The 15,228-nt window shown below is 37.2% G+C and overlaps 1 protein-coding gene across 1 annotated transcript; it reads left to right on the top strand.

The window, feature by feature from the left end:
* The first annotated feature begins 320 nt into the window (after positions 1 to 320).
* LOC125233394 (hemolymph lipopolysaccharide-binding protein-like) lies at positions 321 to 4,572 on the top strand. The gene is made up of 6 exons (XM_048139391.1): positions 321 to 466; positions 878 to 991; positions 1,925 to 2,062; positions 2,500 to 2,691; positions 3,335 to 3,589; positions 4,078 to 4,572. Exons 1-6 carry the CDS (start codon positions 412 to 414, stop codon positions 4,272 to 4,274), a joined length of 951 nt encoding a protein of 316 aa, XP_047995348.1. The 5' UTR covers positions 321 to 411; the 3' UTR covers positions 4,275 to 4,572.
* The last annotated feature ends 10,656 nt before the right edge of the window (positions 4,573 to 15,228 follow it).

Consider the following 15,228-nt stretch of genomic DNA (forward strand, 5'->3'; position numbering starts at 1 on the left):
TAAAAATAATTTAATTTCTCCATTATAATATTCATCTAGTAATGTATGTAATTAAAGTGGCAAATGAAAAAAAACCTCGAATGTTATTAGGTTCATAAATTTTGAATTTATTGTCCTATAGAAAATTTTATGCCTTTTTCTAGTGACAAACTTGATTGATTGTCTATAGGTACTAATTAAAGGTGAATTTACAAAATGGTTCTACTGGTAAGTTTACCCTACTTTCAAAGTCATCCGTAATCAACCTTGAAATAAGTAAGTATAAACAGTCAAAGATAAGGGGAAAAACTTCTCCGAATCTCATCAGTATATAACGGACATCAAGTCAGCAATAACCAAAACTATCAGGACACAAGGATCTGCAAAAGGCGGGCTGTCTTATTTTTTTTTGTAAACAGTCAGTAATTCATAATGAAAGTGTTTTTTGTTGTTATCAACTTATGTTTACTGTTGCTACATGGAACTGGTGAGTGCATTTAATCTTTCTACTGAAGTTAGATATTAATAATAAATAAATAAATATTGGGGACACCTTAAACAGATCAACTTAGCCCCAAACTAAGCAAAGCTTGTACTATGAGTGCTAAGCGACGATATACTAAAGGTTTATCTTATTTTACAGATGTTTTGTGTCAAATTGCGTCAAGTTATGGGGGAGGTACCTAACAATCGAGAACAAAACCTCGATCTAGAGATTTTAGCCAAAACATTTAACTAAAAAAATCCATGTCAAATGAATTTCTTTTCAATTCTGAATTGAAAAATGTCAGGTCCTGTTGCGTCTTAAATACATTTATATTCAAAGTCAAGTTTCAACCAGGTGCCCCTAAAAGCGGTCGTCCCTAATGACATAATGACTCTTGAGTTTTACTTCCAGATGGTCGGAAGTTTCGCGATGACTACTCATACTACCCTGAGGCCGAGGGCTGGCTTAAATTGCATCAGATACCTGCTAATTGGAACAGTGCATGGCTAAAATGCTTTCGTGAAGGTTGGTAATTTTTTTTATATGACCTTCAAATTTAAAAAAAAAGATGCATCTACAACCCTTCTGTTGTTTCGGATTTTCATGGGTGGCAGTGATCGCTTACCATCAGGTGACCTGACTGTTCGTTTCTCTCCTATCTAAAAAATCTGAATTTAACATGTTTGATTATCCGCAACTATGGAAACAAATCAAATTATTTTAACAAATATTCTGATTTGTGTTTTTTATGTAGTCACACTACTATAATATATAAATTTTTGGCGAGGTGGCCTAGGGGTGATGGCGTTTGGCCCGGATTGCTAAAAGACGCCGGTTCGAATCCGGCCTTCACCACTGGTGGTGCTCGTCATTTTTTCTTTAATATATGACATCTTATTTCGATTTTTAATGTTTCATTATCACCGAAAATTTAACCAGTTTCGGTTTGCAAGATTTGATTGACCGAAGTGATAGCGTATATAGATAGGTAATTCTATGATTTGATTATATCAATTTGCATTTGATATCTGGTCTGTTCCGAATGTTCTTCACAGGTCGCAATTCTCAACAGATTCTCGTAAAACTTTATGATCAGATTTCAGGATTCCACAGTTTTGTTTTTCAGTAAAGATTTTGCATAATATGCAAATTATTATTTTATTGGCCACTAGTAGATGATGTACTCTTATTTGTAGATCGTTGAATGGCACCCTTTTCTGTTGAGATAGGTTGGCAGAAACATTCGTAATGCTACATTTGTAATGCTAATACATAACATGAGTGAGTGAGTTTCCGTAAAATGTACGATGGTGATTGATGAAAGCATGTGGTTCTGCACATTCATAATTTTTATGAGTTAAGAACTTTTTTAAAATACTATATCAGTAAATTTAATCTTCTTTATTGATAATAATAATTAACTAAAAACATTAGTCATTTTATGCTTATTGATTTAAGGTGCCATACTCGCTTCCCCCGAAACCAAGAACTTAAACAGCACGATGAGGACTTTATCAGCAAATCTTCAGAACTCCTTAGCCGTGTACACGGGAATCCATTCCACCTTTTCTAAAGGAGACTATTATACTATTGAAGGTTCGTAAAACTTAAGTTAAATTTTCCTTTTCTTTATTCTGCGAATCGCAATAACATTAAAATACTCGTATTTCAAAAATGTGTACTGCAAATTATACGAAAATGATAAATAATGTTATTAGTTACCAACTTTTTATGTTAAAATGATATCTGGTGACATCTAAAATGTATCCCAAAATACTCGTAAAAGTGTACAGCAATTTCGTGAAATAGTTTCTACGCGAACATTTAGAATAATTGAATAATTATAAGAACATTTGTGACATTTTTAAACTTGCTTCTTGTCGGAATAGGATGCGTTTGCAGATTGAAACATAAATTATATATCACTTCCTTGAGAAACAGAATATAAATAGGGCTGAAGAATGAATAAATAATTACATACATTCGTACCTTGTGGTTCAGAGTCTGCAGTGTTAATCAATTTACACTTTCAGGTACTCCCCTCTCAAAAATTAACGTGTCTTGGGCTCCTGGAGAACCTGACAATTTCGAAAACAAGGAGGACTGTCTCGTTATGTACCATAATGGCACCTTCGCGGATAAGGACTGTAACGGCGTCTACCCTTTCCTCTGCTACAAGAAAAAGACTAGGCTAATTAGTAATGCTTGCGGGACCACTGATCCAGGTATGTCACATTTTGCCACTGTAGGCACTTCTAAATCTTAAGAGTTCTTTAGTTACTTAGTGAGCTGGTGATGGCAGGGAGTCGGTCGAATACTTTGCCATTGGATTTGATTTCAGAAGCGTGTTAAGCAATTCATAATTTATGGTAAAAGTAGATTTCATGAAGTTAACAAACTTCTTTTTAAAACTCGATTTCAGAATACGGTTGTTCCACTATTTTAACACTTTTAGACTTCGATGTGTGATAAATTAGTTTGCGCGGCAAATGACCAAGTAGACATGTCTCTCTCGAGGCAGCGCTCTGTCGAGGGAAATGCGCTCACGGGTCAATCCTCGGCAAAAGTAACATGAGTCACGAGTTTATGGCATGTTCCATTTATTCACAATGCCAGTTCAAATGATAATCTATCTCTAAATAAGTGTTACTTTCCCCAAAAATACATAGATCCTTTCATTTGCAGCTGTGGTTGAAACACTCAATGAAAGCGTGACACACGTTACTTTTTCGTTTATTCACCCTCACTGTCTTGGCTGAAGCACGTCCACATTGGCATTTTCCACGCGAGGGAACTGCCTCGCGATGCTACTCGCTTTTTGTGACCTATTTGTGAATTTTGCCATACAAACCTTACTTAACGTCACAGGATACACATTGAACATCAAAACCGGCAGCTGCTACAAGTTCCACCGCTCCCCCCAAAACTGGACTCAGGCCTTTGCTGCCTGCTCGGGAGAGGGTGGACACCTTGCTATCATTAACGACAATGTGGAAGCTACTGCAATCAGAGATTTGTACGGAAAATATCCGGATAGCGCCATGCCAGGAAACTTTGAGAAGCAAATGGCGCATATTGGAGTAACTGATTGGGGTCAGCAGGGATTATGGGTTACGATTCACGGTAAGATATGTGAAATATATAAATTTTGCACAAAAATATATGTCGTCTCTTATGTCGGCGAATTAAGAGCTACGGGGGCTAGGGAACTTGTGTACACCCATCCAATAATACCACATATTATTAAACTGGACTGTACACTGCTTTTTCCAGTAAAAAATAGTGTCCCACGTGAAGAAAAATATTAACTGAATAGCTTCTAGTGGTTTGTTGTAGTTTCCAACGAAACTTTACTTGGCAAGTCCGTCCACAGTTTTGTGTTGCCTTGGCTTTGGCAATATTTTATATCTCTCTTCTTAATAATATTTTCAATTCCTATTTATGAGAATGTTTGGTGAATGGAAAATTTGTGTGGTGTGTTTTCTATATTAAGTGCTATAGGCAGGATTTTGACCATGATGTGAAGTTATAAGTAAAATCAAGAAAGACATTTTTGAATACCAAGGCCTATTATGTATTACAGTTGTACTTACATTGTATCTTGCTTACAGGAGAAACACTCAAAGACGCAGGTTACGATAGTTGGATGAACGGCTACCCATCAGTGGATTCAACGGGAATCTTTAACCGGCCCTGTGGGACTGTGTTCAGGGATGGACGGCTGGCTAACACGAGGTGTGAAAGGGTTAGACCTTTCATTTGCGAAAAAACACCTGACAGCCTGGAAGAAGTTGATTATTATGAGTAAAAAAAGCGTAAACGCACATGGCAGACTGGGAGACTTACCCCCTTATTCATAAACGTACGCCAAAGTTATCAAGCCGATAAAGGTCGTTTGTCCCTTTCTATCGCACCAATACGTCGGAAAGGGACAAACGAACTTTATCGGCTTGATAACTTTAGTAGTAGTAGAACGTTTATGAATAAGGGGGATAGACTGGTAAGATTATGAGTTAACGGTACCTATTGCTAAAAGATACGTTTAAAATACGATTAAAAAGGATACGTTATAGATTAGTATTTAATAAACGTGATGAAATAAGTAATTCATGCATTATCATTATAATGAACGAATCGGTTTACCTCTTAATTCAGTCAGGTACACAGGATAAATGTCAGGTTATTTCATTAATATTTTGTAAAATGATTTCATAAATGTTTCATCCATTCTAGATTTATTTTTAGGTACTTTGCGGTATGTCGCAATAATTTACAAACGCCCACGCGTACGCTCGTTCGAACACGTGGAATCACGCACACGAGCAATGATCGTATCTCAGGCATATAATATATATGTACTTATACAATTATACACCTACATTAGGGTGTCCATTAAAATATATTGATATCAGTCCAAAATACCATAGAGATTTCTGAAACTGGAACCCGTGTCGACTACACTGAAATTCATGGGAATTTCAGGATTCGTTTGGACAAATTACCACGAAGAAAGGATAAACCGTATTAATATGGCAATTATTATTATATTGTTTTTTTTTTTAAATCTTTTGTGAAATAATCCGAACCTATCTACCTATACCCCTTTACGCCCGAGCTGATAATGGTCGTGAGGGTTGTTGATTCGAAAATCGTTTGTGGTAAATGTAACAATCGTATGAATTCAACAACGGATTGCAGGTTAGGTATATAGCCTATAGGATATAAGTGAAATATATTTTCAGTCTAAAAAAATAATAGACAGGGTACCTATGCGTTATAATCTCTGAAAATTGTAAAACTAAAGACGCCCTAATTACACACCTACAAAATACATCCGATGCCGTTGTGGGTTATACAGAAACCATCCGATGAACCAGCATTATTTACAGCAGTTTGAATGCTCCCGTCGAAATTCATAATGTCCCTCCGTGCTCAGCATTTTGATGCAAAACGGGCGAAATATTTTACTAGATTTATCAAAAAAAAAAGTTTCGCAGCCATTTCTGAGCACGTCCGTAAACAAATCAGGGAAACGCGAATTTATACCTCGCACCAGACTTTAATCGAAACGCGCTAATCTCATAAAAAAATTCGATTCGCTTTCCACATCAGATTTTCGTACATTTACCCGCCTTTGTTGCTATTTTTGTATTGCAGGCGCGTACTCATTAACCGACTTCAAAAAAGGAGGAGGTTCTCAATTCGACTGAATGTTTTTTTTTTTATTTTTTTTTTATTTTTTTTTTGTATGTATGTTACTCGATATCTCCGAGAATCGTGAACCGATTTTCAAAATTTTTTTTTTGATCGAACCGGTATAACCCCGAGATGGTCCCATTGGCACCAAGTCAGGGTCTGATGATGGGATCCTGGAGAAATCGAGGGAACTCTTCAAATGTTATAGGCACATGTAATGTTTTTAGTCTATTTTTCAAAGGTACACCAGTATTTACGTCTGATGGTAATAATTTTATGTGGCTGGGCTGATGATGGAAGGTCAAACTCCTCAATGGTTAGGAGTTTAAGGATAATTCTTTCACTACTGTACATGTATTCGGACTGATACATATAATATCACTAGGAACCACTAAAAATCAACTGAGCTGATGATGGAAGGTCAACTCCTCAATGGTTAGGAGTTAAAGGATAATTCTTTCACTACTGTACATGTATTCGGACTGATACATATAATATCACTAGGAACCACTAAAAATCAACAAATAAATAAACTTTTTAACAAAAAATAAAACCGCCTTCAAAAATAAGCGCGTTACAAAACACGGAGAAACTAAAAAGCCAAAAATAATAAACCTTTCAATTCAGATTTCTTATCGTATTGCAATAAGCTAAACATCCAAATTATAAACAAATCAATTATTTTTGGAGTCGGTACCAGCCTGTGTATGGTTGGGTGGGGCAAACAGGCAATAGCAAGGCGACGAACAGGTCTGGTACCGACTACAAAAATAATTGATTTGTTTATAATTTTGATGTTTAGCTTATTGCAATACGATAAGAAATCTGAATTGAAAGGTTTATTATTTTTGGCTTTTTAGTTTCTCCGTGTTTTGTAACGCGCTTATTTTTGAAGGCGGTTTTATTACAAACATTACATTACTAGCTTTTGCCCGCGGCTTCGCTCGTGTTAGAAAGAGACAAAAGTAGCCTTTGTCACTCTCCATCCCTTCAACTATCTTTGCTTAAAAAAATCACGTTAATTCATCGCTCTATTTTGCCGTGAAAGAGTGAGCGTCAGGACCCCTGGACCACTACAGATATTTGATGTTTAGTACATACTAAAATTTAGTACCTATTTGATACTATTTGGTACCTGAGTACATATATTTGGTACCTCCACTGATATCGAAAAATCGAGCGAATAAAGTGGCCAGACATTCTGACGTCAGGATGTCTGGACCATTTTTGGTTTACATAGTTCTAGACAACACTACTAATTGATATCTTAGTCAATATTTACTACCTATTTGGTACCTGTCAATATATTTTTTTCAAATTTTTTTGGCGTACCAGAAAAAAGTTATGATGGAATTTAAAGTAGAAAACTAGTGTAATTACACTAATTACTTTTATATTTCGACTACATTAATGCCACTAGTCAGTAGAGATGATGTGCGAGTGCCTAAAAATAAATTCCTTTTTAAGTTGACGCGCAGGAGGGCAGGCGGATTTGCCTCTATTCTTTTGACTGGCGCTACATACTTCAACGGCACGGCCGGGCTCACAACTTTAAATTCCGTCATAACATTTTTCTGGTACGCCAAAAAATTTGAAAAAAATATATTGACAGGTACCAAATAGGTAGTAAATATTGACTAAGATATCAATTAGTAGTGTTGTCTAGAACTATGTAAACCAAAAATGGTCCAGACATCCTGACGTCAGAATGTCTGGCCACTTTATTTGCTCGATTTTTCGATATCAGTGGAGGTACCAAATATATGTACTCAGGTACCAAATAGTATCAAATAGGTACTAAATTTTAGTATGTACTAAACATCAAATATCTGTAGTGGTCCAGGGGTCCTGACGCTCACGTGAAAGACGGACAAACAAACAGACACACACACTTTCCCATTTATAATATTAGTATGGATAAGTATGGATATACGTTAAGCGTTTCATCTTTCAGTCGTCATCATACATTATACTTTTATAGCTTAAACCGTTTACGATTAGTAAAACCTCTTTAGATGATTTATAATACCACAATCGTGCAAATTGATTATGAAGTATGTTCGAAAAAAGAAGAGTCGTGAAATGTATTGGGTACCATACATTCTACGACTCTTCTCTGTTCGCATATATTCTAAAATAATAAATATATATGTAGGTATGTACCTACACCGACTGACCGGGTCAGCTGGTGGTAAAGACCCGGTATTACCCGGATTTGCTTCTCGGTTCAGCCACTCTATTGGACTTGGTACCTTATTTTTTTCTTGGTGTATGATATTTCAAATTATAAGCATAAGTTTCTGGTTTTTTCTGTAAATCTAACAGATCAAAACGGCAAAATGTTTGTGCGAAATCTCTAGAATTTAATTTCTCTTAGCTCGTCAAGCAACTGACATACGATACGTACTCAACTATATGCAGGGGATGACTTAATTTAAATACTATTTGACATCGTTTAAGCGAGCAAACTAGACCGTTGGTATTAGTCTCTAATAGTTGACGCTCTGTCCTATATAAATACCGTGTGTTTTGCTTAGAATTCATGGGTCACCTTCACGTCACATGAGCTACGGTTGAACTAATGTGTCAATATTTTGATAGCCATCTTGCGCCGGCACATATCCGAGCAAAGGCGAGCACTATATTGAAACAAAAATTAAGAATCCAATGCACAGTGCAATATTGCAACAGACTGAAGATTTTTTAATCTCAATCATCATTAACACACATACAAAGATACGGACAACAGCACACTACCTTACAGTGCTGCGTTAATATACGAAATTAGAATGTGACCTGTAGCATCAAACACAGATACTTAGATAAGATAGATACTCTGCTCCTAAGCCGCTGGTAATGGCATTTGTTTGTTTATATGATGAGCAGATATATTTTCGGCATATGATTAACCGTGCAATTAAAATATTAAACGGGAAATTAAGCCGGGCATACAATAATATGATTTGGCTGTGTTTTAATATTTTGGCGACAAAAAATATATGAGCCTCAAATATTAGGCATTATATTATTGAAAAAACGGCAGCAAGCAAATTCGAGCGAACAAAATATTGATGATGAATTTTAAATAATACTTTGGCGACTAATTAATAACTAAAAAAGTAATTGGCACCTACTTAATATTGTAATCCGTAATACTCTATGTCTGTAGACAAGCATTTTTTGTATATTACGCAATTGTATATCGCTGTCTGCTCTCTAAATTAAAGTATGCCGTTCCCGAGAACGTTCTCCCATTTGTATGGGAAATGTTCTCTCAGGAGAATATTCTCCATAGTAAAATGAGAACGTTCCCGAGAACGGCACAACTTTACTCTAAATACCCACTTCTGAAGCCTTGTTGAGCTTCAGCCATGAGAGCCACGGGGTTCAGTCAATTTACGTAAAAATATTCTAAGAAATATATAATATATTTCCAAAGGTAACACTTCGGTATTAACTCCAGGGAAAAGTCATGAATTCGCTGCTGAAAGGGCTTTCAATTAGCCCGAGAGTCGGCCCATTAATGACCAATGCGGCTGAATAATTGGACCTTCGGAAGAAACGTGTTTTATTTCACTACATCCTTATCGAGCAACAACTCCGATTAATGAGCGTGGGGCGCCTTTTTGCCAAACGTGCTTAGAAAGTATGATATTTTTAACATACGGAACAGTAAGCGAGAAGTAGGTACCTACCTAAAGCGTCAATTACACTGCGTCGTTCACTTAATGCGGTCGTCGAATTTGTTTCATACTAAGTACATATTTGAAACCAATTTGGCGACCGCGTTCGGCGTTACTGTGAACGACACAGTGTAGTGTAGGTAGGGTGCATTGGGGTAGTTTCGAAGGTCGTCTAATTTCGAAAATCACATAAAAATCACCATTATTTCCATCATATCAAGTTTCCCCTTTCGAAAATTTCCGAGCATTTCTGTGATTCGAAATTACCCCAATGCACCCTACTTACCCATAATTGCCGATTGTATTTTATTCGCTCGCGTTAAATTCGAAAATCGCGCAATGCTCCATAAAAACGTCCACCCCCCATTTTAGGGAATTGGGGGGTTAGAAAGAGACAAAAACCGGCCAAGAGCGTGTCGGGCCACGCTCAGTGTAGGGATCCGTAGTTTTTCGTATTTTTCTCAAAAACTACTGAACCTATCAAGTTCAAAACAATTTTCCTAGAAATTCTTTATAAAGTTATACTTTTGTGATTTTTTTCATATTTTTTAAACATATGGTTCAAAAGTTAGAGGGGGGACGCACTTTTTTTTCCTTTAGGAGCGATTATTTCCGAAAATATTAATATTATCAAAAAATGATCTTATTAAACCCTTATTCATTTTTAAATACCTATCCAACAATATATCACACGTTGGGGTTGGAAGGAAAAAAAATATCAGCCCCCACTTTACATGTAGGGGGGGTACCCTAATAAAACATTTTTTTCCATTTTTTATTTTTGCACTTTGTTGGCGTGATTGATATACATATTGGTACCAAATTTCAGCTTTCTAGTGCTTACGGTTACTGAGATTATCCGCGGACGGACGGACGGACGGACGGACGGACGGACGGACGGACGGACGGACAGACAGACATGGCGAAACTATAAGGGTTCCTAGTTGACTACGGAACCCTAAAAAGTAGCCTATGTTACTATTCATCCCTTCAACTATCTCCACTTAAAAATCACGTCAATTTGTCGCTCCGTTTTGCCATGAAAGACGGACGAACAAACAGACTCACACACTTTCCCATTTATAATATTAGTATGATATACAGTACCTAATAATCTACAGAAAGGACACTTCTTACGAAACCTAAGTTTAACAGAAGTTCTGTGTCCAACCACTGTCATGGCTAAAGTTAACAAGTTTTTTGGCGTATTAACATAGTCTAGTGTATGAATAATACAATTAACTGTTCCTCTCATCTTAGTTTACCAACCTCCTGTTTATCACTTAACACAAAGAATGATTCTGTTTTAAATCAACACGTTAAAAATAACACTGGTCAAAACAAATGCTGAAACACTTAGCAATGTTTATCTGATGGGAGATCAAAGGACTCTTGCCAAAGAATAAACAATTAGGATCACTGATGAGTTTTCAGCGAATCGACGGCCGAATAATGTATTACTCGGCGAACTGTATGATTATAGTGTAAGAAACAAATGAAAAGAATAGCTCAAAGACCGCTAAGCTTAAGTGGGACTGGGCTGGACACGTCTGCCGCATGCATCCTGAAAGGTGGGCCAAAATGGTTACCGAGTGGGACCCACAGACTACGATGGATGGTGTAGGTAGGGGTTCAGGCAGACCAAAAAGGAGATGGTGCAACGACCTGGAAATTTTTTATCCCAACTGGTGGGGAAATGCGAGTGATAGGGTCGAGTGGAGGAAGAGAGGGGAGGCCTTTGCCCAGCAGTGGGACACTAAAGCAGGCTAGAAAAAAAAAAAGCTCAAACACTATACTTTGTATCTTTAAGTATTAAAATAAATGTCCTAAACAAAATCTACTCTCAAAAGGCTTCTTAAGCCATTTGAGGTAAATAAAGACATTACACGACTAAAAGAGTAGGTTTAACCAAGGACGATATAACACCGGGACAGATAAAACCCATACAAAAAAGCGTACCCCTGAAATGTATGGGCCTTTTAGGCTTCAAACTAGATGGCGCTGTTTCGCAGCCTGGAAGTGGCCAAAATCATATTTTCCCGAAATATTTTTGCGTGTTTTTATTTTTTATAGGAACACATGACATGCTTTTTTAGTTAAAAATCATGATATCACGGCAATACATATTTTGAAAAACATTGTAGTGTAACAGGCATCATCAGTGTAGTTATGATAGTACCTATTAAATAGGTGGCGCTAAAAATTGAGGTACGATTCTTAGCATAAAAGATTGTAAATCCTATATAGATTATCCTTGGAATCTACCAACCTACAAGAACAGGATACATTCAAACATTTCTAATACTGCCACTGTAATGTTGCCTACACTGTACCCCAAATAAAGATGACACACATTCAATATCCGTGATTGAATATATCACGCAATTTCCGATAAGGAATGACACATGAAAATTGCTTTTTGGTGAACGCAATGGTTCACAAGTACTCTCTGTGATATTTTCCAGGCACAAATTGACTGTAAAAACTATCGGGAACAACTGTGAGGAAAAACTAATCTCTTCCGTGAACTCGAGTCTTTTCGGCTCAAACTGTTTAGGACAATTAGGGTTGGCAAAACTTTTCCTTGAAATGCACTTGAATTTTGAAAACCTTAAATATCCGTATGTAGTAGGTAGTGGGCGATAAAGGGCTGATATGATATGATGATGATAATGATGTAGTATGTACCATTGTAAAGGGACATGATTAAATTTACACTCATTTACCTCTTTCATTCTGTCTTAAAACTGCGCACACGCCATTTTTACACAACGGTGACGTGACGTGACGCGCAGGCTGAGTTGATCGGGTGACTCCGGCGATTTTTACTATAGGTGCGTTTTCATATTATCCGCTCCGCTATCGGATGTAGGACCGATATGCCATATATTAGAGCAACCATCTGATTTTTTTCCTTTGAAAACTTTCCTACATCATCCGATATCAGATCGTATAATGTGAAAACGCACTAATGTAAAGACACGACCATGGTGTGCATAATTTATGGAAATCGGGGAAAATTTAGGGCACTGTTTTATTGTATTGGATTATGAATTCGCTATAAGATTGTCTCCTTTAATACTGCCGTTGTAAAAAATAGAAAAATATTAGATAGGTACTTCAAAAACAGGATTTGCTTGCTGTAAAACCACGACCATAAGTGGTTCCGCAGGCGTGTCTGAAGACTTTTCCACACTAACAATAATGCTGGCTTATTTTAACGAACTGACCGAACGGTCGACTGATACAAATAAATAGTGTAGCTAACAGGCCCGAAGCCTAGTTACAATAAAATAATACTTTTAAATTGCGATTGTCTCAAATATATTATGTTTTATTGTCGACTCAGATTTTATATCGTCACTACTTTTAAAAAAACTTGTATCTTCGTCTGTCAATGAAAATAAAATTGTAGTAAGTATGTATGGAATGCATATAGACTTACTGCGTTTTAACTTTGAGGAGCAGCGTGAAATACGAGATTTTTTCAAAGTAGTGACGATATGTATATGTTTCTGTCATAGTATTTCTATGTCATAGGTATGTTTGACGACAGTGACGATTGGTCTGGCCTAGCGCGGGATGAACCTGCCTGATAAGCCGAATCAAATGGCTCAAACGCTCACGAAACGAAACGCTCGTAGATATCTATCTCTATCGCTCTTGCGTATTGGCGCAACAGAGCCAGACTACGTTTCCGTTTCGCGTCGTAGAAATGCCATTCGGCTACGGGGCCTGGTATACTGAGCGCAGATAATTGCTCCTAAATTTAAAGAATTTATAGTGGGGCCCTATATCATGACTCTCTTTCCTGACTATTTAAGTATGTGCCTTAATGTACCTACATTGTCGCCTAGCACCTAGCACCCTGCGTTGGTTTGTTTGAGGCTAGGTCGATCTGTGGCATCATGAGTTTTTGCTAAGCTGATGGTCTTGGGTTCATTTCTTTCCTTTGACTTATGGATGTTTTCTAATATTAAAGCAAATTTTGCCTTGTAAGCGTACCAGGATCTGTATTTGTTATGAATACAAAAAGTTACATGCAATCTTCAGATCTGGGCACCTAGCAAAGTTGCTATTTTCGGGACTGCAGCTTTCAATCGATGCCACTAGGCTTAGAATAAATTTAAGTATTTATTTGAGTATCGATCCAGAGGCCGTGAGTTCAAGTCTCACCCAAGGCAGACATTTTCCACTTTTAAATTTATTCTAAGCCTAGTGGCATCGATTGCAGACGTTTCTGCTAATCAGAAGTTAAAATTTAGCATGGTTAGCGCATCGTAACTGGTGAATTTCCAATATGACTTGGAACTCTTAACACTCTTACGGTAGATGTCGCTATGGGTCCCATTGACCTTAGTAGTGGAAAATTTCGCTGGCTTGGTTGAAGTCTTGGTGGCTCAGTTGGCAGAGCGCTGGAGTATCGATCCAGAGGCCGTGAGTTCAAGTCTCACCCAAGGCAGACATTTTCCACTTTTAAATTTATTCTAAGCCTAGTGGTATCGATTGCAGACGTTTCTGATAATCAGAAGTTAAAATTTAGCATGGTTAGCGCATCGTAACTGGTGAATTTCCAATATGACTTGGAACTCCGGTTGCCGTTTAAGAAGTTTAACACTCTTACGGTAGATGTCGCTATGGGTCCCATTGACCTTAGTAGTGGAAAATTTCGCTGGCTTGGTTGAAGTCTTGGTGGCTCAGTTGGCAGAGCGCTGGAGTATCGATCCAGTGGCCGTGAGTTCAAGTCTCACCCAAGGCAGACATTTTCCACTTTTAAATTTACAATCATTTATTGTGCCTAATTCGATATAAGTATAGTAGCCTATACAATGTACGTAAATATGTTATTCTTGATGTGATGGTCCTTTTGTCATACACCTACACTTTGTTATATTGCATTTTAAGCTGGTCTTAGTCGATGTCCATTGTGTTTGTTTTCAAGATTTATCAAAAGCGCCTGAAATTTTTATGCTATAGGTTGTTAGTTAAAACTATGTAGTTATATCTACCTTCACCTTTATTGTCTTTTCTATTGACTAGCATAGAGAAATAAGTAAGGGAAAAGTTGCAGGGTTATTTGTATAGGCATAGTTAAGTGACATCTAGCGACAATCACGCGTCAATCACGCATCAAATAGCGTGAATTATTAGTACCACTATTCGATACTAGGTGGCAACTGTGTCTTGTCTGCCAAAAATTTTATATTGGAACAGTTTACAACTTATATTACAAGCAGAAGGAATTGAAAACAGAATACTGATTAATACTATTGTAATATTAGCTAATAATTGGTGAGCATTAGGCTTTTCGTTCGTCGCGACATCTATTGACAAGTAGCAGTACTGATAATTTACGCTAGTTGACGCGTGATTGACACGTGATTGTCGCTAGATGTCACTTAACTATGCCTATACAAATAACCCGCATTTACTCTTCCCTTACTTATTCCTCTATGATTAACTAGTTACTTAAATCTCTTCTAAAATTGCATAATTATCTTCTACTGCCGCATGCACCCGGAAAGGTGGGCCAAAATATTTACAGACTGGGACCCGCGAAACACCATAGACGGGGCAGGCCGGGGTGCAGGCAGACCAAAAAGGAGATAGCGGGACGACCTGGACGCATTCTACCCGAAATGGTGGGAAAATGCCAACAACAGGGTCGAGTGGAGAAAGCGAGGGGAGGCCTTTGCCCAGCAGTGGGACACAAAAGAGGCTAATTAAAAAAAAAATTAAAATCTTCTACTATTTGTGATTTATTTCACTGATACTAAAAATAACAACTCAAAACGTATCCAATTAGTAAAATAAGAATAGTAGTAAGAAACGGTCCTTGCCAATTTCCGTGTCATATTCCTCCTACCCCGTAACTTAACAATA

Source organism: Leguminivora glycinivorella, chromosome 14 (genome assembly GCF_023078275.1).
Source record: "Leguminivora glycinivorella isolate SPB_JAAS2020 chromosome 14, LegGlyc_1.1, whole genome shotgun sequence".
Classification (NCBI taxonomy): Eukaryota; Metazoa; Arthropoda; class Insecta; order Lepidoptera; family Tortricidae; genus Leguminivora; species Leguminivora glycinivorella.

Coding starts and splice junctions, on each gene's coding strand:
- LOC125233394 (XM_048139391.1), top strand. CDS start 412: ATGAAAGTGTTTTTTGTTGTTATCAACTTATGTTTACTGTTGCTACAT. Junction 467..877: donor ACTGTTGCTACATGGAACTG/GTGAGTGCATTT, acceptor TTTTACTTCCAG/ATGGTCGGAAGTTTCGCGAT. Junction 2,063..2,499: donor AGACTATTATACTATTGAAG/GTTCGTAAAACT, acceptor TTACACTTTCAG/GTACTCCCCTCTCAAAAATT.